Consider the following 22,356-nt stretch of genomic DNA (forward strand, 5'->3'; position numbering starts at 1 on the left):
GCACATAATTTTTATTTATTTTTTTTTAATGTGCCGGGCGCCTTATGAAACGGTGCGCCGTGTCTATTACCTGAACTACGGTAATGTAAGGCCGGCCACCATGAGAACGGTAAAAAGAGAAGGGGGCGGGTGAAGCCCCCGTGAGTTGCGGTTTGAATGAGACCATCCACTGAGCTGTTTAATGCGGAAACAGAAGATGAAGACTTTTAAGGATTTGCTTGATGTGTAAAGTGAAATAAAATACAATCAAACTAAGTTTTGCTCCCGCTATATTTTTAAATAAGCACACTTGTGTGTGTGTTCTGCAGCGCATGTGTTTTTCATGTCGGGAACCGAGGAAGCGCCTGCCGTGGGGTTGCGGGGTCTGATCGCCGCATCCCCGGGGCAGATCCGGCTGAAATGCCGGTGCTCTTTCCCCGGGAGCCCCTGCTACCAGTCCATGTGGGCTCCTCCGGTCCCGGCCGGTCGGAACCGGTCACGTTCCCTGGTTGAAGCCGCGGTGATGTGCGCTGCTCCAGCCCGACTTCCTGGTTCCCCAAACGGGGTCCGATCGACCTGGTTCCCGGCCGCTTTGGGAGCAGGGATTTCTGGACTGCGTCCCAGGTCGGACCAGCTTCACCCTCCGAGATTTTCATTGAAATCTGTCGGTTACAAACCCGGTACCGGATCCCGACATGCGTGTGTGTGTGTTTGCGGCGCGAAACACACACATTCTCATTTATGTGGTGCTTGCCTGCCACGCTGATGGACAGAAACTGTATGGTGATTTTTAAAAGAAAAACTTTGCATAAGACGTTTCCAGCCGGAGTCATTATGGGATGAAGGAATGATGATCAAGTGGCTGAGACAGGTCTGGAAATTCGGACTGGCACAGCTGAATTAGCGGAGCGGAGCTCCTGTCGAATACAAACCCGGTACCGACATGCGCGTGTGTGTGAGCGGGACCAGCGCGGGGCGGGACCCGGGACCCGGTCCAGCGCGGGGGACCCGGCACGCGGGACCAGCGCGGGGGGAGCGGAGCGGGACCCGGGACCGCTGCGGCCGGGATCCGCAGCACAACGGGGTATGAAAAGTTTATTTACTCTCCTGCTTGCCTGCCACGCTGATGGACAGAAACTGCCGGCTATGGTGATTTTTAAAAGAAAAGCGTTGCCTAAACAGACTTTTCCAGCCAGAGTGAAATGAAAAGGGCTGGTGGCTGAGACAGGTTTATGTGCGGCGACCCGGTGTTTTTTTTTTATTCTTTAATGCGGAAACAGAAGATGAACCTTTGAAGGGTTTGATTGATGTGAAAAGTGAAATAAAATATCAAACTAAGTTTTGCTCCTGCTCTACTTTTAAATAAGCACTCTTGTGTGTGTGTTGTTCTGCAGCGCGCGTGTGTGTTCTGCAGCGCGCGTGTGCAGCTCCGTGTCTGTAGACTGCACCTTTTGGGTCGGTGCGCCGTATGTGTGTTTTAAAACCAAAAATGACACACAAAACTGAGGGTGCGCCTTTTCACACGGTGCGCCGTATGGTCGTGAAAATACGGTACCAGGTCAAATGCCATTAAACTTGATGGAAAGCCAGGCCATGGGAAAAGGAACCCATTATATTTTGAAGGATTTGAGGCTCTATTCTTCAAAATCATTGTTACAATTGTAGAAGCACCATCCATAAATGTATGTTTAATAAACTGATATCTGCTGCAAAGTTTACGTTGCTTTGCTAGGTATAGTTATATATAGTTGTGTGATCTTACTAATGTGGTGGTGGGATGTTTTGATAACCACACCAACATTTAATATAATTGTCAGGTTGCACCTGTTTCATTAACTGTTGTTCCATTTTCTTTTCTTTCTTGTTTTCTCAGCCGTGTTATTTGCCCATATCCTTTAATGAAGTAGAAACACTATTAAATATTACATCATAGCCCCAATCAGTGAGGGGATGACTGTAGATATGGTGCAACATCCCCTGTATACACAGGAGAAAGCATACCCACAGAATAACACTGGAGGCCAATCTCGGCAGAATACCAATGCTTTTTTTATGCTTCACTCAAAATTGAGATCAAAAATCTCTTTGGGTTTGAACCTGGTACATAATCCATGCCTTCTCCTGGGCTCGGTTCTACAAATCTGAGCGCTATGAGAACAATGGGTCTTCACTGGACTGAAGACAAGGCTGTCTTATTTTAGAGAGGGAATTACTGACAGGAGTGGTGAATGACTGGCAGCAGTCCAAGAAAAAAATAAAAGTGAAAGCCCACAAGGAGAAAGGTAATGCATACCGCATATACCTGTGTGTGGGAAAATCTAAACTTTATCTGTTTGCCTATTGGTTTTCCTTATTTCTCATTTCATGGGTGTTTTTCATATTATATACACACAAAAAATGCAAACTGATGCGCACGGTGGCCCACACATGAGCTTAAGGCAGATCACTATTAAATCCGTGCCAATAATGAGTGTAAACAAGTTTAGACCAGTCACATGTTTCCCTGTCCAAAACTATACCACGATTCCTCAGTCACAGACCACCTTGCTGTCATTTTAAACTTCTTCATGAACGCTGACTCATAAATACTTTGTCATACTGTTGTTTGCTATTGATTGGTTGCCAAACAACAAGATTGCGTGGTTAATATGAGCTGGTAAGAGGATAGATGCTGAAAGGTAAAAGAAGCACAAAGGATAGCATTGAGATCCTTTGTTGAAACTGTTAAAGCTGTGTGGAAGGTAAATAACTCTCATTCCTGGAATATTTCAAAGGTTTTCTGTTGTGGCTGACAGTATTTGCAAAAATCCTGCTTCCTGCAGTAAGCCGAGTAAGGCTACACAACAACAGACAACTGGTCCTTGGCTGCAGCTTAAAGGAGCTTGAGGCCGGATTGAGGCAGAATTTATGAAAAAAATTTGTATACGTTTTAAGTTTTCTAGTAATAATGTTGTAAGATGAAGCATTTCAAACCCAAAAGAATGAGCCCTCTAGTGTATCTCTCCGTTGCCTTGAACAGGCTGTGGTGCAAAACGTGCTGCAATTCCGGGCCGGACTTTCCCGCGCTGGGCTGCGGATGTGACGTCACATGACGCTGCATGTGCGTTCTCCCCGTTCTCCCGTGCCGGCTTCGCTGTTGGCTGCAGTACCCCCGACGGCGGTCGTGGTGAAGGGTGGCGCTAGAGAGTCTCATTTCTTAAAAGGAGCCTCATGCTCCTTTAAGTCCTGCTCACTGGAGTTTAAGTTTTAGCTGGCTTTAAAGCTTAATTTTGTTTGCAGATAATTTCTCAACTAATTGATGTGAAGTTGGTGGCTCATTGTATTCTATATCACTGACTAATCTCTATCAGAGACATATTCCAAAACGCATCACCTCAAACGCACTGTCAACCGACCACTTCACAACATCCAACATCCTACATTCCAACATAAACCCAAGAGCTAACAATCTCACTCACTTTATGAAACAAAAAAAAAACAAATAAAAATATATACCCCCCCCCCCCCACTGCAAAAGGGATAAACTTATTAACCTTATGCATAGGAACAACTTAACATGGATGTTTTCATTTGAACAACACATTCATTTTACTCTCATTTCTCTCATTTCAGTTGACAGTCCAATGCCCTTCACTGAGAGCTATAAGTAACATGGTTAGGGAAGCTCCTTTTTTTGTTAGACAGTCAAGTTGTTTTTTTAATTCTGGCCACAATACTTGATGAACCTGTTGAGTTCGGATCAGTTTCTTGATTGAACTGATTTCTAATCACAGCCTTTTTTCTGTAAAAAACTTTGTAGACTTTAGTGCATCAACAAGAGTAAAGTTGTCAGTGACACAGATTATTGGCACAGTGGGATCAGTACAACCAGTACTAAGCTCAGAGTACAATGTCAAAAGAAAAATGGCATTGCCAATCCCTTCAGAGATGGCTAGTGTTTCACCTGCAATTCCTGGTGTAAATGCACCTTTTTGCCTTGAGTAAAAAAAAATCCACACCCACATAAGAAAAGCTATCTTGAGCTTCACGACCAACATTGAACTTGGATCTGAGATGAGGTATGACAGTCATTGAGAACATTGATGTACCTACCCAAATTAATCGGCAACATGACAATCTATTTAACCAGTTACAGCTCTGTTACAGCTCTCGCCAGTAGAAAACTGCGGGGTCAACTTTAGATATGACACCTCCTGCTTCAGTCATTATGCTTTTCACTCTGTTATACCAATAAAGTGAGGCATCAGCTAAACCACACACACACGTTCCAAAGTTTTCCTGTGCTGTTGGTCTCTGGAGGAGGTTAAAATGTCTCTTGACAGTTCCAGTCCTTTTAAGAAGGCGGATTTTATGTCCATCGAACAAAGTTGCCATTGTTTTTGACAACTCACTGCCACAAGGAGCCTCAGAGACTCTGAAGCACAGGTTGGAGAGTCATTTTGTAGCTAAGAAACTTGTAGCTCCTCAAAACCTTGTGCAACAAGTCTGACTTTTGGTACCAGTCCATTTTTCCTCCTTTCAGAGTGCACAACCAACGAGTGGAGATGCACTTTTTTTTCTTTGTTTTCAACTTCCTCAAACATATCTTTTTGTATCCAGCTTTTTATTTCACCGTTATTGGCTTCATAAAATCACACATCCCTAGTCACAAAAACATCCTCACATGTGTCAGGGCTGGAAGCCTGGACTTGAAGATCCTGCAACTGTGAACTGTGATCAACTGCTGCACTATTACCCGCCACCTCAGCTGGCTCAAGCAGCTTCAAGTTATACTAGTTCTTATATTTTCCTGTGGATTTTCCAGCACGTCCCAAAACTTTTTTTGTCTGTGAACCGCCATTTGCTGTGTTTCTGAACGTCCCAATTTGGCCAGTCTTTACACTTGTGTTTACATCATCCTGTCTCTCTGTTGCATTTTCTGGAGCGGGCAGCGTGTCGTTGTCAGCACTTTCTGGATTTGTTTCTTCTGCATCCTCGTTTATGTCATTTGAGTGTTGTTCCTCACCGTTGTCTTTTTCACAGCTAATCGTATGTTCATCATGTTCCTGGGTGACTTTACTCAGCCGGAGTTGGTGAACTCTGACACAGGTGCCTCTGTGCCTCACAAAAACAACAGCACCGTCCTGCCCAATGACCACCCCAGGCCCTTTCCACACCGGACAGTCCACGCGTTTGAAAAACACTTTATTCCCCAGTTCATACCTTTCATCGTTGTGACGCAGCTGCTTCTTTAGCACTCTCCTTATCCGCTCTAAACATTCTGCTTCTGTAAAGGCTTTCCTTGCAGTGTGCAGAGCCGAAATGTGCTTAGCCACCCATTCACTTTTTGTAGTGCTTTCTAGAGGAGGTGCTTTGTCAATCAGCACAGAGGGTAGATTTGGATTTTGCCCAAACACAAGCTGATGTGGGCTGTAACCATGGACACTTTGCATATAATACTTTGCCATAAGAGCCCAGTCCATGGCAGTACTCCAGTCACATCCTGTACTCGTATTCACTTTCAATATGATCACAGTCAGAGTTTGATTGTGGCGTTCCATTACTCCAGGGGCTGTACCCGGGTGTGGTTTTTACTTCAATATTAAAGTTTTCAGCCATGTCTGAAGTTTGCTGGCCGAAACATGGCCGAATTTATATTTCTCTAATACTTACATTTTTTCACTTGTGTTTATTTTGTCCGTGCTTGCCAGAACTTCTTATTTTTCGACTTAAAGCGGCACAATGTAACTTTTCCACCTTAATATAATATTTCCAGAGTCATTGTGATGGAACATCAACTTCCAACAGGTTTAATGAACCTCTGTCATGGTCTGAGGGGTTTGTATCGCCTTCACTGGCACTATGTAACTTTGAGGAGCATGGTAGGAACCCTGCCACACTAAAAAACTACAAATCTTTACGGCTTTGACTGCTTTACGGCATACGTCACTTCCCCCTCCTTCCCGATTCGTAGTCGAGACGAAAATGGGCGGGGCGTGGAGCTCAGAGCTCAGGAGAAGCTGGTAACCCGTTGCTGTGTTGTAGCTGCAGCAGCTCCACACAACAGACGTGGGGAAAAGATCGCTAATGGTTTAACTTTTCACCGCTTTCCTGCTTGGAGGCAGAACCACGGAGGCCGGATAATCGGCGGCTCGGTTGGATCGCGGCTGTAACGACCAAACATAACGTTCCTCATTAAACAAACTAACACGCACACAGACGGGCCTCGGATCAAAACACGGGTTTATTAAACCACAAACAAACACTCACAGACCGGGGTCGGATCATTCAAACGGGTTTTATTCCCCACTTCTCCATCTAAACGCAGTTGTTGGCCAGCTCTCTGCGGTGCGATTAATTTTGTTGAGGAAAAAATATTAACTATTTGATTTGTAGCTGCAGAGGAAAAAAATAATCTCACGAGGAAAAAAAAATATTGCTCACGCCTCGGAGCCTCTTCAAAGCAGTCAAAAAAAAGAAAAGAAAAGTAAGAGTAATACAAAACATGTACTGTATGTTGTACTATTATACTAATTTATTGAAACACATGGCGAGTCAAACATTTACCAAAGCAGCTGCCAAACACTCCTAAACAAGGTAGCCTAAGACGTGGGTTGTGCAGAACTTTAGTACGGATTTCATATGGATCCAGACCATTAATAATCATTATCTTCTCCATATACCGCTCCCTGGCTTCCTTGTTTAAGGTATCCCGGTAAATTCCAGTTCCTTTCCAGCAGTTTAACATCTTTTTTTTTGCGTTCCGTCTGTTCACTTGGTGAAACAGAAAAGCGTCCCGTCTTCTCTCAAAACAAATGCAGCGACGGGACAGGAGTTTTCCGGCAGTACGCGCTGGTGCTCATGGGAAATGTAGTGTTCTTTCTGGTAAAACAATACCGCTTTTGTCCAAAAGATGCCGCCAAACTCAGAAAAGCTGAAAGTTACGTTGTGCTGCTTTAAGTTGCTAATATCTGATCAGTATTAGTGGGACATTTATCCTCACTGTCCACTATATTCATAAAGTAATATCCTGAGCTGGTAAAGTCCAGTTTGACAGGTTGATTGATACTCCAACAGATGCACGCTATATTCTTCTGGTCCGTTCTCCTATATGTTCCCCCTCTAATACATAGGTTCCTCTAAACATCTGTTCCCGCTACAGTTTTAACTAAAAGAAAAGGCAGAAAATCTCAGAAAAATAAAAACGTAATAAAGCTAACTGGGTAGTTTTCAATTTTAGCTCTGTAGTCATTCATGGATAAAACAAGCAGCACTGGTGCCTAATGTGCTCCAATACAACAGGTCTCATAATTTTATTTTGAACACTGCCAAAACTCAAAATCTTATACTTTAACTTAAAACTTAACTAGAACTTAGAATTTGCTTGGCACAAATGAAAGTTCAATTGAAACACGTGGGAAAAACACCTAACCTTTTAAGTGATGTGTGTTATCAGGTGTAATGGCATTTTTAGGTTAGAAATAAGAAAATTTCTTGGTAAGATCCTTAGTTTTTTGAGTGAAGGCATTGAATTTGGTCAACTGGTGTAAGTTCAGGGTTTTTAAATGCACAGCCATGAACCTACTGTATTATATAATTTAGTCGTAGTGATGTCAATTAACATCTAACATCTTATGTATATTCATAATTGCTCTTTAACTAAACAAAAATATGTTTTATCCAATTACTCGATTAATCGATGGAATTTTCAGAAGAATACTCGATTACTAAAATATTCGATAGCTGCAGCCCTAGACTTTATATTCCAGTTTTTCTCATTAACTTCCCATAGTTTTTTCCTTACACATTAATGTATTTGTCCAGCCACTCTTGTCCACATATTGTCCTCGTGCAATCAGTGTCTATTATATACAAAGCCAAAACATTTCGTCATGAATATTTCTGCATCTGTTGGTGATTCTTTAGTGTATAACCTAATGTTACACTCTTCCACGCCTGTCTTATCTTCTGTTAGTTTAACACTCTCACCTTTGTGTGGACAATCTCTGACCCAATGAAAGGTACTTTGGCACACTGCACATTTTGACCGTCCAAACTTGTCCAGCGGATTGGTACCGGGCTGTGGAGCTTTAGGTCTGGCGCTCTGTTGCCAGGATTTGCCTTTTTGCCATCGCCGTTCCATTGCAAACACAGATTCTCGACTATTTCCATCTACAAGTGCACTTGTTTTTCCGCCAAATATTCTCTTCAAAGCGGACTTCATAGAGGCGATTGTTAGAGCCAACTGTCTGTCTGTCACATCCAAGCACGCAGTGTCCAGCAGCTTAAAAGCTAAAACTGCGTCTGGTAGTTCCATATTGTACTTGCACATCCGGGAATACCGTTGTTCAAAATCAATGTAGTCCCCAATGGACACATTTCCATCCTTCAAAATCCGGTCAAAGTCGGAGTAAGCTTATAGATCTGATCTTCCTCTTCTTTTAGGAACAAATCGTCTAGTTTAAGTAACAAAGTGTCTGGAATTGCCATCGCCGTTCCTCGCGCTCTGCCTGATAGCACCAAAGCGACAGCAAGAGCCTGTTTTTTGTTCAACAGATCGGTAACTCTAGTCCAAATACCGACTTCATTCTTCCAGCTTTCGTAGGGTTTTCCCTTTTCAAATAGCGGCGGAACTCTATAGTTATTATCCATCCTCTGCTACCAATGTTACTCCAAATAACTACTTTCACGTTTAGTTTTTGGTATCTTTATTTCACCAACGCCATATTCCAGAATGCACCACCTTAATGGCGCTGTGAACCGACCACTTCTCAACATCCAAGGAGCAGCTGTGCCCCCTAGTTGTGTGGCTTAAAACATAAACCCAAGAGCTAACAGTTCCTACAAGAGTGCTCCTGTGGACAGGGATCTCTGATGTTGTATCAGGAATCTACTGGAGCCACTCTCAGTTTGGGGGTCAAATCCCTAAGCTCTCCATTGAATCCCAGCAACATTATTGCCTTCAATTTCCATCTTCTTACATTGTGTTGACGATTACACATGAGAATGCAAAATCAGACTCAGCTTCTTCTTCGCGGCAGTAGAGTCTGTTCTCCTCTATGGCAGTGAATGCTGGACCCTCAAACCAACCCTAGCGAAATCCCTGGACGGGTGCTACACCAGGATGTTGCGTGCAGTGCTTAACATCAGCAAGAATGCAGATGTAACCAACCAAGTCCTATATGAAGGAATACCAAGGGTGAGCGAAAAGGTTGCTGTAAGGAGAATGAGACTTGCAGGCACTGCCAAAGACACACAGAACTGTCAGCCAGCAAGCTGGTGCTGTGGGAGCCGGTCAAGAGGACGTCCTACACCAACATATGTGGACATACTCAAGAAGGATGCAGGGGCCCAGAGTACCAGCGAACTGGAAAGTTGTATGGAGAATCGGGATGACTGGAGACAACGATGGACGGCTCGTCTGAGGACGACCTAGTAGTAGTAGTAGTAGTAGTAGTATGCAATAATGACTAGCCATTGACTGAGCCGACTATCTATTAATCCTATTAGAAATAAAGTTATTTCTTGATATAAATTCTCCTGGTGTGGTCCAGAAATTTCACCCCACTTAGAGTTGTCATGTATATGAAATCAAATGACTCTAAACCAGGCTGCAAATGTGTTTATTTCTCCTCTAAATTTGGACATTTTAACATGGGAGTCAATAGATCCTTTTTGTGTTTGTAAACAATGATGATGTAAACCATATCTGCGCGCGTTTAGGCAACAGAAGTGTGCTGGAGATAAACAGCTTTAAACAGAAAATTGTTACCTGGAACTTTAAATAACTTTTTCATTTCTTTAGTGTGTAGAGGTGTAGAGGTGCACCCTTATAACACAAGACAAGGGTTGGATTTTCCCATCTTATTGGTTCATCGTCATTATCCACCTTATTTAAACCAATTACAAAAATATCTAGCCTTGGTTTCTCAGGGCACTAAGACTTGCATGTAGTTTTATTGTCAAACTAAATTCAATCATTAGAAGTTCCTCTCTTACTTACTCCAACAGATACAATAAAACAAGCATACAAATTCCAAATCTTCTGAAAGCACTGCTGCAGTTTTATCCATTGTTGTCGGACTTCATTTTCTATGTGCACCACAGTGACAAGAGGAAATGAGTAGGCTGAAGAGGTTTAGTTGTTTGAACAACATCATGTTTTTGCTGGGACTCTGGGTCAAATTTGTACCAACTGTAATAAACAACTCTCTTTTAGATGAGTTTGAGTCAGGCTGACATAAGACAGATATTTATTGGAAATTCCTTTAATTAAAGTTAGCAGCATTGTTAGGTCGCCTAAGGCTTTGTCAAATGGTCTAATCAATACACCCTAAATCTTTTCATGGACTTTCTGTACCTTGCTGCAATACAGAAGGAATACTTCATTTTAAAATTTTAATGAGGCCCCTTCCAGGATATCTGTACATCTTCTGAGCTGACAGGCTTGTTTGTTGTTGTTTATCAAAGGTCTCTTTGGTCAGAGCACCACAGTTTAAAAAAACTCTGCTTTGAACCAGAACTGATCAAGGTAGCAGAAGATTTCAGCTGATGGACGACTTCTCACATCTAATCTATTAAAGGGTGTACAGCTGAGGGGACAAATCGTGGGCCTGTTGACTTATAACTGAAGCAATGTCCTGATGTGACACTCTGGACTGAATGAGTACGGAGTTGGAGTAAACTCTCTTTAATCCTCTGGAAAAGGATTACAGAGAGGGTTAAAAAAATGCTTAAATATTGCTTTTACTGAAATAAACATTCAAGTAAACAAGGTAATCGTCAATCATTCACATTGTCAATGATAAACCCTGTATGCCATCCTGACTCAAATCTCTAGTGTTTACCATTTCAATCAAACATGGACATATTCTTTACCTTTGTATTCATTTATGTAAGGGTGCAAGAAAATAGGAATCTTTTTTTTTCTGGTTTAAGTCACCATTGATTAGTTCTAGAGCGAAAATGTCCCACCTGTACATTTTAAGTCTAATGCTGCTGAAGTCCATCTTGTAGTGATACCCCAGCTTAGGAAAGGAACTCAAGTCACTTTCACACAGAGATGCCAGTATAAACATGCCCTCATCATTCCACCTCCGCTATCAGTTGTGCATTCGCAGTCGTCCCATTAACAGGCAATATTCCCTCTCTAGTATACGCATTTACAATGGATCACCGTGTTTTGCGTACTGAAGACGGACCCTTTCTTCTGCTTCTACTTCGGCCGGAAGTCAGACTTTTGGAATGCAAGAAAATCCGGTTGGTTTTCAAAATAAAACTGCTTTCTGTGGGCTCGACTCCTCCGCTATCAAAATCTGGTTTGGGGGGGGAATCCCCGCCGGCATACTGTACGTGGCCGTGTATATATCACGGCCACGTATCCCAGCACCAAAATGTTGCAATTTCAAATTATTATTCTGGCGAGATCTGAAAATAATTCCCAACAACGAGGAAGCATCAAAATATTGATTTTTTTCACAGCACCGTCCAACAACCAAAATGTTACTTTTTCACATTTTTAAAACGTTACCGTTTTACATTATTCTGACGAGATCTGAAAAAACGTTGCAACCACGAGCAAGCAAGTGATTATGTAAATTCACTGAGTGAATATTATGAAAGTAAAATATATATATATTTCTATGCAGAAACTAACTCAAAATATTGATTTCTTTCACTCAAAAATGAAAAATGTCCACCATGTTTGTTGCTGTCACGGCCAGAATCTTAAAAGTCACGTGACTTGGACGCAAAATGAATAGGCAGAAAAATGTAACAGTTATACATTTCAAAATGTAACAGTTATACATTTCAAGGGCTAATATTGTAGCCCCTCTACGTTTTTGCACTTTGGACCAACGTAGGCAGGGTACGTTTTTATGTGAGACTGGGTTGCTTCCTCAGGTAAAGTGACAAAGTTTGCAAGTTTGGCAGGTCCAAACAGTCTGTGCCTTGAACAATTTGGTCAAAATCCTGATGATATTTTTTGTTTTTCATTGCACCTTTATCTCATTTGTCACACAAGATGTTCTGACAGTGGGCCAGAACACCACCCTCAGAAAGCTTTGTCCCTGTGACAGACTGATTTCACACTCTGTGCTGAGTTTTTACACTGTTTTGTGTCCTTTTTACACCTTTCTGCATTGCCAGTTTACACAGCATTCATTTCACCCATTACCTTGCTATTACTACCTCCTACAAGGGCACGGAGGTGGAACAAAATGTTACACTGTTACGCCTCGGTGTGATTCACACAGCACAATGAGGCAGAATAAAGGCACTAATGAAGAGGAACAAACTGGCTGTGTGAATGAGGTTTCCAGACAGCTAATAGATATCCATTTGTTCATCATTCAGGATGTCAGCACACTACAGCAGCACAAAAATAAAATCTCGATACACTCTTTTATCAAAATAAATATGACCATGTTATGGATCCATCAAGAGCAGTTGAGGAAAATTATGTAGACGAGTTTGCTAGTTGTAATTTATTTGCACTCTACGGTATAATGGTGGTTTTAACATCAACATTTGACGTACCTCCAGGTCAAATGTCTCTTATTCCATTTGTTCTGAGAGGTCAGGCTTCGTTTTCTGCGCCCTGTTGTCCCCTCAGCCTGAGAAAAGTCTGGTAGGGAACATCTGGGTGTTTTCATCAGAACCAGAGTGGCTTGGTCTGAAGAAGAGATGAGAAGTAAACGAGTTTCAATGTTTCTATAAGGTTCAAATTCAACTTTAAGAAAATTTCTGAGGCTACAGTTTGGGATTTTCTAGATTGCAACTTATCATTACTCCTGTGTATTTTGTCTCCATCCAGCTAAAGTATCAGCTCTGGTGCATGACTACCCCAAACAAATACAGCCACATACCTAAGACTCCAGTCTCCTTTAGCCCTCCAAACTTCTGCATGGCTTTGATGGCCTTGGTTAGGGCCTCCTTGGTCTGAAGCTGGCCGGTCACTGGGTCAGGGGGTGGGAGGTAGCCAAACTTACTCAACCAGTCCTGGAAGAGAAACAGCAGACACATAGTTCAGTAGACTTCATTCAAGGCATTTGAAGGACTCTGATAAGCTGCAGGGAATCTGACACCTGTTCATGTTTACTGTGCATGTATGCGCACACACACACACACACACACACACACACACACACACACACACACACACACACACACACACACACACACACACACACACACACACACACACACACATACATACATACATACATACATACATACATACATATATATATATATATATATATACATTTATATATATATATATATATATATACATTTATATACATCCATCCATTTTCTTCCGCTCATTGCTTCTCTTGCCAGTAAAGTCAGTAAAGTTCTAGCAGTATTATGTATGCCAAAAAAGAGGTAAGATGACTACAAGGATTACTGAGTAACCAGGTTTTCCAAACAAGGTATTCCAATGTAACAATGCAAAAGTAAATCAGGCTCATATTGTGAAAGAGCAGGTCAGGAAGCGTGAGACATAATTTTCACCATGGACTGGCCTCAAAAAAACAAACAAAAACAAAGCAAACAAAAAAACAAAAAAAACAAACGCCCATAACTTAACTTGGGGAATTTTGGGGATGTGATGGAGAACTGATCATATGGTGCTCCCACTCTCCTTTCATCAATGCAAAAATGTGTCAAAAAAAGGTAAAAAAAAAATAAATAGGCTGGTCCAGCTAACTACTGTGTGTTCCTTATTTTTGCAAAAAAAAAAAAAACATCCTGCAGCATGATTTGCATTTAAGATCAGTGAAATTGCTGCTCATTGCCAACCCAGTCAAAGCTGTGATCGCTTTTGGAACATATGCAAACAGCATGATATAACTATCTGAGCTGGAGTTTGATTACTGCCCTCCCCACTCTCCATCTCTCTCTCTCCATCTCTCTCTCTCTCTCTCTCTCTCTCTCTCTCTCTCTCTCTCTCTCTCTCTCTCTCTCTCTCTCTCTCTCTCTCCCTTTTTTCATCTTGACTTAGGTCTCTCTTTGTCTTGTTTCACTCTTTTCCTCCTCCCTTACCTCACACGGTCACGGTCAAATGCCTTCTCCAGATCCACAAAGCACATGTAGACTGGTTGGGCAAATTCCCATGAACCCTCGAGCACCCTGCGGAGGGTATAGAGCTGGTCCAGTGTTCCACGACCGGGACGAAAACCGCATTGTTCCTCCTGAATCCGAGGTTCGACTATCGGCCGTAATCTCCTCTCCAGTACCCTGGCGTAGACTTTCCCCGGGAGGCTGAGAAGTGTGATCCCCCTGTAGTTGGAACACACTCTCCGGTCCCCCTTTTTAAACAGAGGGACCACCACCCCGGTTTGCCACCCCAGCGGTACTGTCCCCTTCCTCCATGCAATGTCGCACAGGCGTGTCAGCCAAGACAGCCCTACGACATCCAGAGACTTGAGGTACTCAGGGCGAATCTCATCCACCCCCGGTGCCCGGCCACCGAGGAGCTTACGAACCACCTCGGTGACCTCGGCTTGGGTGATGGATGAGCACGCCTCCGAGCCCCAACCCTCTGCTTCCTCAGTGGAAGGCATGTCAGTCGGGTTAAGGAGATCCTCAAAGTATTCCTTCCACCGTCCGACAATGTCCCCAGTCGAGGTCAACAGCTCCCCACCAGCACCATAAATGGTGCCGGCAGAGTACTGCTTCCCCCTTCTGAGGCGCCGAACGGTCCTCCAGAATTTCCTCGAGGCCGACCGAAAGTCCTCCTCCATGGCCTCCCCGAACTCCTCCCAGACCCGAGTTTTTGCCTCCAAGACTGCCCGAGCCGCGGCCCGCTTGGCCTGCCGGTACCTATCTACTGTGTCAGGAGTCCCACCGGCCAACATAGCCCGGTAGGACTCCTTCTTCAGTCTGACGCCATCCTGTACTTCCGGTGTCCACCACCGGGTTCTAGGATTGCCGCCACGACAGGCACCGGAGACCTTGCGTCCGCAGCTTCGAGCCGCCGCGTTGACAATGGAGGCAGAGAACATGGTCCACTCGGACTCGATGTCCCCCGCCTCCCCCGGGATCCGAGAGAAGCTCTCCCGGAGGTGGGAGTTGAAGATGTCCCTGACAGAGGGCTCAGCCAGACGTTCCCAACAGACCCTCACAATCCGTTTGGGTCTGCCCGGTCTGTCCAACCTCCTCCTCCGCCAGCGCATCCAACTCACCACCAGGTGGTGATCAGTTGACAGCTCAGCCCCTCTCTTCACCCGAGTGTCCAAGACATGCGGCCGAAGGTCAGATGAAACGACAACAAAGTCGATCATTGACCTCCGGCCTAGGGTGTCCTGGTGCCACGTGCACTGATGGACACCCTTATGCCTGAACATGGTGTCCGTGATGGACAAACTGTGACTCGCACAGAAGTCCAACAACAAAACACCACTCGGGTTCAGATCGGGGAGGCCGTTCCTCCCAATCACGCCTCTCCAGGTATCACTGTCATTGCCCACGTGAGCGTTGAAGTCCCCCAGTAGAACAATGGAGTCCCCAGTTGGAGCACTATCAAGTACTCCTCCCAGGGACTCCAAGAAGGTCGGGTACTCCCCACTGCTGTTCGGCTCGTAGGCACAAACAACAGTGAGAGACCTATCCCCGACCCGAAGGCGCAGGGAAGCGACCCTCTCGTTCACCGGGGTGAACTCCAACACATGGCGGCTGAGCTGGGGGGCTATAACCAAGCCCACACCAGCCCGCCGCCTCTCACCCTGGGCAACTCCAGAGTAGTGGAGGGTCCAGCCCCCTTCAAGGAGCTGGGTTCCAGAGCCCAAGCTATGTGTGGAGGTGAGCCCGACTATCTCTAGCCGGTATCTCTCAACCTCACGCACAAGCTCCGGCTCCTTCCCCCCCAGCGAGGTGACATTCCATGTCCCCACTGTGAGGGTTGATGTCCAGGGATTGGGTCGTCGAGGCACCCCGCCATGACTGCTACCCAGCCCACAATGCACCGGCCTGCCATGGTCCTTCCTGCGGGTGGTGGGCCTACTGGAAGGCGGACCCGCGTCGCCGTTTCGGGCTGAGCCCGGCCGGGTCCCACGGGCAAAGACCCGGCCACCAGGCGCTCGCCTACGAGCCCCGACCCCAGGCCTGGCTCCAGGGCGGGGCCCCGGTGACGCCGATCCGGGCGACGTAACGGTCCTTGTTTTTCTTCTTCTCATGATAGGCTTGTGAACCGCTCTTAGGGCCTGATTTACTAAAGGTTTGCGTGTGTAAAAACGTGTGCAAACTTGACAGCACCCGCAAACCAAAGTGCCAGCTGATCTACTAACAGCGTGCAAAGACGACTGCGTCTCTGAAATGCGCAAAATTGCACACGCAATTCAGTTAGTACTTTTGCTCTGTTGAATAATCAATATGGGGCGTACCCGGCAGAAATCCTAAATACTGGGAGGGGAAGATGCAAATTGCTCCATTTACCACGCACAATGAGATTTACCAAGCCTGAAAGTAATTGCGCGTATTGTGATTCCGTCTGTATTTAATACGTTCGAAAGGAAGGTGCTAATCTGCTGCTGCTGTTATTGTGGCAAGGAGGCGACATCCAAAATCAAAGAATACGCAGAGAGAGAGTCTTTATGCTGCATGCTATTTTAAAAATGGTTGCACAAGTTTTATTAAAGGCCACTTTTTCTTTAGTTCTTTGCCTTATATCTTGCCACCTTCTCTTATTGTGCCCCCCTCCACTCACCCACAAGCAGGCCAAGCCTTTGTGCCAAAACTTTGTATTTTATTGATTATTTATCTTATTGAACGTGAAATCATCCTTCGTAAATTACATTTAATTAAAACCCGTGCTTATTAATCACAAAACACAGGTTAAACATCATGACCAAATCCGCTCCGACCCGCTGTGTCAGGATCAGCGCAGAGACTGCAGCTTCGCCTGAATTATGGTTCTGTGTTAAATCGACGGCGTAGCCGACGGCGTAGGGTCGCGGTGGGGTGTGCGTCGCCGCGTACCCTACGCCGTCGGTTCTGCGTTGGTGTGACGCGGAACCATAAATCAGCCTTTAGTGTGCGCTCTGTGCGCTGTTCTGAACACTTCTCTTCTCTTCTTTCGGTCATATGATGGTCCCGTCTGTCACACATTTACTGTCAGTGTTTGCTATATAATATATAATATTTGCAATATACTGTGGACATCTGAATAAAAACTTAACTCATAAATAGATGAATCAAAGCGCTCTCCAGCTCTCTGTCTGATTGTCTTTTTCTCCTCAGATCATGCCGAGCACCGCCGGGTCACGCAAACCCGACCAATTCAATATTAAAATCAAATTCAGTCCTGTGGCCCGTTTTTCTATTTCGTATTTTTGATCTGTGCCTAAAATTGAAATATGAAAAACCAGACGTTTTTCCGTTTTTTGTGTTACCAACTGCATTTATTCTATCGCAGGTTTTCTCCGATATTGCGTTTCTTTTTGTAATGTTTAAATTTCTTTGCTGTAGTTCATGAATGTGTTTATTTGCCTCTTCCACTAATATCTCTAACTCCAACTCGTTCAATTTCATTTTGCGCTTGTGACTTGTGACTGTGCATTCCATCCACTCTCCATGGCGCAGAGTTTGCGCTCGCAAACCGTAAGACACGCAACACCTCATTTAATTACTGCTGTTTGCACCTGTTATCAATTGCGCACGCAATCTTAGTTGATCACCTGCAAACCACGCAACAACAGCACGCGCAAACTTTTTCAGTGCACACGCAATTTAGTACTCTTTATTTAGGATCTTAGTAAATCGGGCCCTTAGTCTGGCCCGTCACCCAGGACCTGTTTGCCATGGGAGTCCCTACCAGGGGCGAAAGTGCCCCCGACAACATAGCTCCTAGGATCACTCGGGCACACAAACCCCTCCACCACAGTAAGGTGGCGGTTCAAGGAGGGGACCTTCCTTTCAAACGTATTAAATACAGACGCAATCACAATACGCGCAATTACTTTCAGGCTTGGTAAATCTAATTGCGCGTGGTAAATGGAGCAATTTGCATCTTCCCCTCCCAGTATTTAGCGCGTTCTGGCGGGTACGCCCCATATTGATTATTCATCAGGGCAAAAGTACTAACTGAATTGCGTGTGCAATTTTGCGCATTTCAGAGACGCAGTCCTCTTTGCACGCTGTTAGTAGATCAGCTGGCACTTTGGTTTGCGGGTGCTGTCAAGTTTGCACACGTTTTAACACACGGAAATCTTTAGTAAATCGGGCCCTCATTGTTTAGAAGAAAAAGTGAAACAGCTGTGGCTTTTTCTATTTTTCTAGTCACTCCAGTTGCTGACAAACTCTTCTTGCTCGGTATCTTGTAAAGGTTGTTATCACTGGCAAAAGAAATCAGGCTAAAGCCACTATTTCCACCAATCAGAAGACAATTAAGACAGCATCCTTTTGTTTTCAAGTAAGTTACAGTACATACTCATAACATTTAGGGCCCGAGCACTTACAGTGCGAAGGCCCTATTGTATCTGTAGGAATTTTTCTTTCTTTCTTTCTTTTTAATTTTTATTATTTTGACGAAAGGAGGGCCTTTTTGCCCCCCTAAACGTGTCCCAAAAGTTACCAAATTTTGCACGCAAGCCAGGCCCCCCGGAAAACTTTGTGCCTGAAGCCCCACAATACGGTTTAACGTACATGCACGGAAATCGGTACACACCTCTATCATGTCGCAACTTAAAGAAAGGTCTCTTGTCGCCATGACCGAAACCAAACAGGAAGTCGGCCATTTTCAATTAATCGTATAATTTTGGTGCAATTTATGCCATTCCTTCGGCAATTAATACGGCCCGAACCATAACGAGCACTCAGGTGTGTTATACATCAAAATGTGCATCTCCATCCTGCGACGACTTTTCTCAGTCATTAGCGTTACCGTGGCGACGCTAGACGCCAAAAAGCGTGCCACCCCTTCACCTGATTGGTCCATATGTGATAGTACTTTCTGCCATAACCTTTGAATGGTTTCACATAGAGAGTCGTGGGTTGTTTCATCTGACTCAGTATTGACTCCTTGAACATAATTGGTGCAAATTAACCCCGACCCTTCATCTGGTTAGTCGATATCTGATCGTTCCTACTTTCTGCCATAACTTTTGAACGGGTTGTGATAAAGACGTGTGGGTGGTGTCATCGGACTCCATATTGAGTACTTGACCTTCATTGGCAGGAATGAGCCCCGCCCCTTCTTCTGATTGGTCAATATTTGATAGTCCCTATTCTCTGCCATAACTTTTGAACGGGTTGTGATAAAGACATGTGGGTGGTGTCATCGGACTCTGTATTGAGTACTTGACCTTCATTGACCTGAATTAGCCCTGCCCCTTCTTCTGATTGGCCAATATTTGTTAGTCCTTTTTTTCTGCTATAACTTTTGAATGGTTTGACATAGAGAGTCGTGAGTGGTGTCATCAGACTCAGTTTTGACTCCTTCACCTTAATTGGTGCATATTACTCCCCCCCCTCCCCCTTCATCTGATTGGTCAATATTTGATAGTCCCCTTATTCTGGCATAACTTTTGAATGGTTTGACATAAAGACTCGTGGGTGGTGCCATGTGACTCGGTTTTGAGTACTTGACCTTCATTGGTATGAATTAGCCCCGCCCCCTTTTCTGATTGGTCAATATTTGATAGATCCTATTTTCTGCCATAACCTTTGAATAGTATGCCATACAGAATCGTGGGTGGTGTCATCGGACTCAGTTTTGACTCCTTCACCTTAATTGGTTCAAATTAGCTCCGCCCCTTCTTCTGATTGGTCGATATGTGATAGTTCCGTTTTTCTGTCATAACTTTTCAATGGTTTGATATAAAGAGTCGTGGGTGGTGTCATCGGACTCGGTTTTGACTCCTTGAACATAATTGATGCAAATTAGCCCCGCCCCTTCTTCTGATTGGTCAACTTGAAAAAGATGTAACTATAGATAATATTATACCATCCATACATTAATGTAAAAGTACTGCTTTAACATATTGATTAAATCAGTAATGTTACCATGTCTAAAGAAGGCTGCAGTTAAAACACTTTGCATGGATATGGACCTAGAAAAGCAACAAAGTCAGGAATCTTTTAAGACATTTTTCCACCAAAATAATTCTAGCTAACATCTCATATCAATACCAAATCAAAAAATAAATATGTGACCCCTGAATTTAATTCATTTCTGCTTCAAACCTATTATTTTCTACCATTTAAACCTAAAGATGTATTGTTAATGATTTCCATGTGAAAACAGTGAACAACATGTGGAATGTGGAAGTCAGTGGACTTCCAGCTATTTTTACTTTTCAGCTCAGCAGCCTAGTTTGCAGGCTGCTGAGCTGAAAACATTGGGATTTTTCTTCAAAACAACTTTCTCTTCTCATAAGAATCAATAATATCTGCTATATCTAAACTTGAAGCACAAATCTACATTTTGCCACTTTTTCTCATTAAATGTTCTGTTGCTGGTATTCCAGGTTATTTGGAGGAGAACATGAATTAAGATATTATTGGCTTTCATCAACATATCTGCTGTGTGAACATGATGTGAGAAGCTGTCAGAAAGCAGCTGTGGTAGAAATCTCCAGAGCTCATCTTGAATGTGTGTTGTGTTTGTCGCCTAGCAACAACTGTGATGAGATGAGACATGGAGCATCAGCAGGTAACACAGGTGAATTATCACAGGATACAGCATGAATGGAAACTCAGAGCCAACAGTTCAACATCAGAGGTGCACACTCACAGTCACATGTCCAAGCCCTGCAACAACTCATTCCCCAATCCTGCAGGTCTGTCTGATGTTTCTTGTCCACTTGTATCTTCTGCAATTCATGTAGAGAGATGATGAAGTCCAGTAACTACCCCTCAAAAAAACACTATACTACTTCTGTCTCCTATCAGTTTTCACACGCCAAACAAGGAGTGAGGAGGCAAAAAAAGTCATTTTTCTCCTGCTCAGTATTTGTAAACTCTTCTCTTTAATTCATCCGCATTTGAGGTCATTCTCTGATTATGAGCCGGTCTTTGGAAAGCTCAGTCTCCAGCTTCCACAAGTGAACAACTTTCCATTGCCATGGATACTCATCATAACAAATGTTAAAAGGTATTGGCAGCAGAAATCCACCCAGCAGAACAGCCTCCAAACCAGCATCAAAAAATGTTTCAGAAATCAGTTTAAACCGATAAAAGCTCCCCAAAATATCTCAAACAGATTAAAAAACAAAAACAAAAAAGCAACTGGACACAGGAACTGCAACAGGCTCTAAGCTCTAAGAGGCCACTCAAAGTTGCAATTAGATTTGTGAAATGGTAAAAGGCTGTAATTACATTTTTTATTAAACATAAACAGTATTTGTCACCACGTTCTAATTAAAGGTATAAGTAGCCACAGCTGAAAAACATCCAATTATACTTCGAAAAACTGTTGGTGAAAAAACCAAAATAATTAACATATAAAAGAGCTATTCACAGGATGGTTCAGTGCTGCTTTTGAAAATGTTGCCAATTTGTCATTTTAAGCACATCTTTGTCATTTTTCTTTTGACAGTCCGCACATCGTTGTTCCTGACTTAATGATGTGTTTGAGCCTTTGAGTTGGCTCCTCATCATGAAAAGATCTTAACTATAAAAAAAAAAAAAAACAGTCATTCCAGTAACACAAGACAGTATGTACACAGCGCATACATGGGTCTTCACACAGTTAAGAATTGAAATGTTTTAATTATTTAAACATATCTCAAGTATTAATGAACTATTTGAAATGTCTGCTTTTGCGGTGGACAAAGGTGGTGAGGACACCTGCTACAGGCCCAACTTTTTCAAACTTTAAATAAAGATGATAAAGAAAACCAACTTATGTCCAACAATCTTTTATTACTGAATCCAGCATGCAGAACCTACTTTAAAACCTGGCGTGACACTGCTGCACATCCCCCGCTTCAGCAAACACAGCTTTGTCACGTTACACTCTCACCTTTCTTATTCCAAAATACAAAGCTAATTATTTTTAATCTATTTCTTTTTTCACAGTCTACTAATTTATTCAGGGTGTATATCAGAGTGTGTAGAAGAAATTTGAGACTACTAGCAGGGTAAAATTATTTTCAAATTTAACACGCTGTATGTAATGTCATACTTATTATGAGTCCGATTTGTTATGTGTTTTTTATATACAAGAGTGTGGAGAATGTTAACTTCCAAAAAACTTTTTTGCAAATTAATATGGCTCTCATTCAGCTTGCACTTGCAGTCTGTGTGTAATTGGTGTCTGATTGAATCTGCAGCATCTCACGTCATAATAAGTAACAACAGGACTGCCTTGTAACCACGCTCTGCAAGTGAATGAGGCCTCAGTCTCTGGATCTCAACACAGCATGTTGAGATAATAAGAAGTGTCCAAACAAG

The 22,356-nt window shown here is 43.4% G+C and overlaps 1 protein-coding gene across 2 annotated transcripts in view; it reads right to left on the reverse strand.

Moving 5' to 3' along the window:
* LOC133455358 (matrix metalloproteinase-17-like) overlaps nucleotides 1-22,356 on the reverse strand; it is a 150,235-nt gene that overhangs the window by 84,558 nt on the left and 43,321 nt on the right. For both annotated transcript variants that reach the window (XM_061734349.1, XM_061734348.1), the window contains exons 2-3: nucleotides 12,828-12,960; nucleotides 12,499-12,634 (exon numbers count right to left, since the gene is read on the reverse strand). In XM_061734349.1, coding sequence (XP_061590333.1) covers nucleotides 12,499-12,634; nucleotides 12,828-12,960 — 269 coding nt within the window. The remainder of the gene's footprint in view (nucleotides 1-12,498; nucleotides 12,635-12,827; nucleotides 12,961-22,356) is intronic.

The sequence above is a fragment of the Cololabis saira genome, chromosome 11 (genome assembly GCF_033807715.1).
Source record: "Cololabis saira isolate AMF1-May2022 chromosome 11, fColSai1.1, whole genome shotgun sequence".
Taxonomy (NCBI): Eukaryota; Metazoa; Chordata; class Actinopteri; order Beloniformes; family Belonidae; genus Cololabis; species Cololabis saira.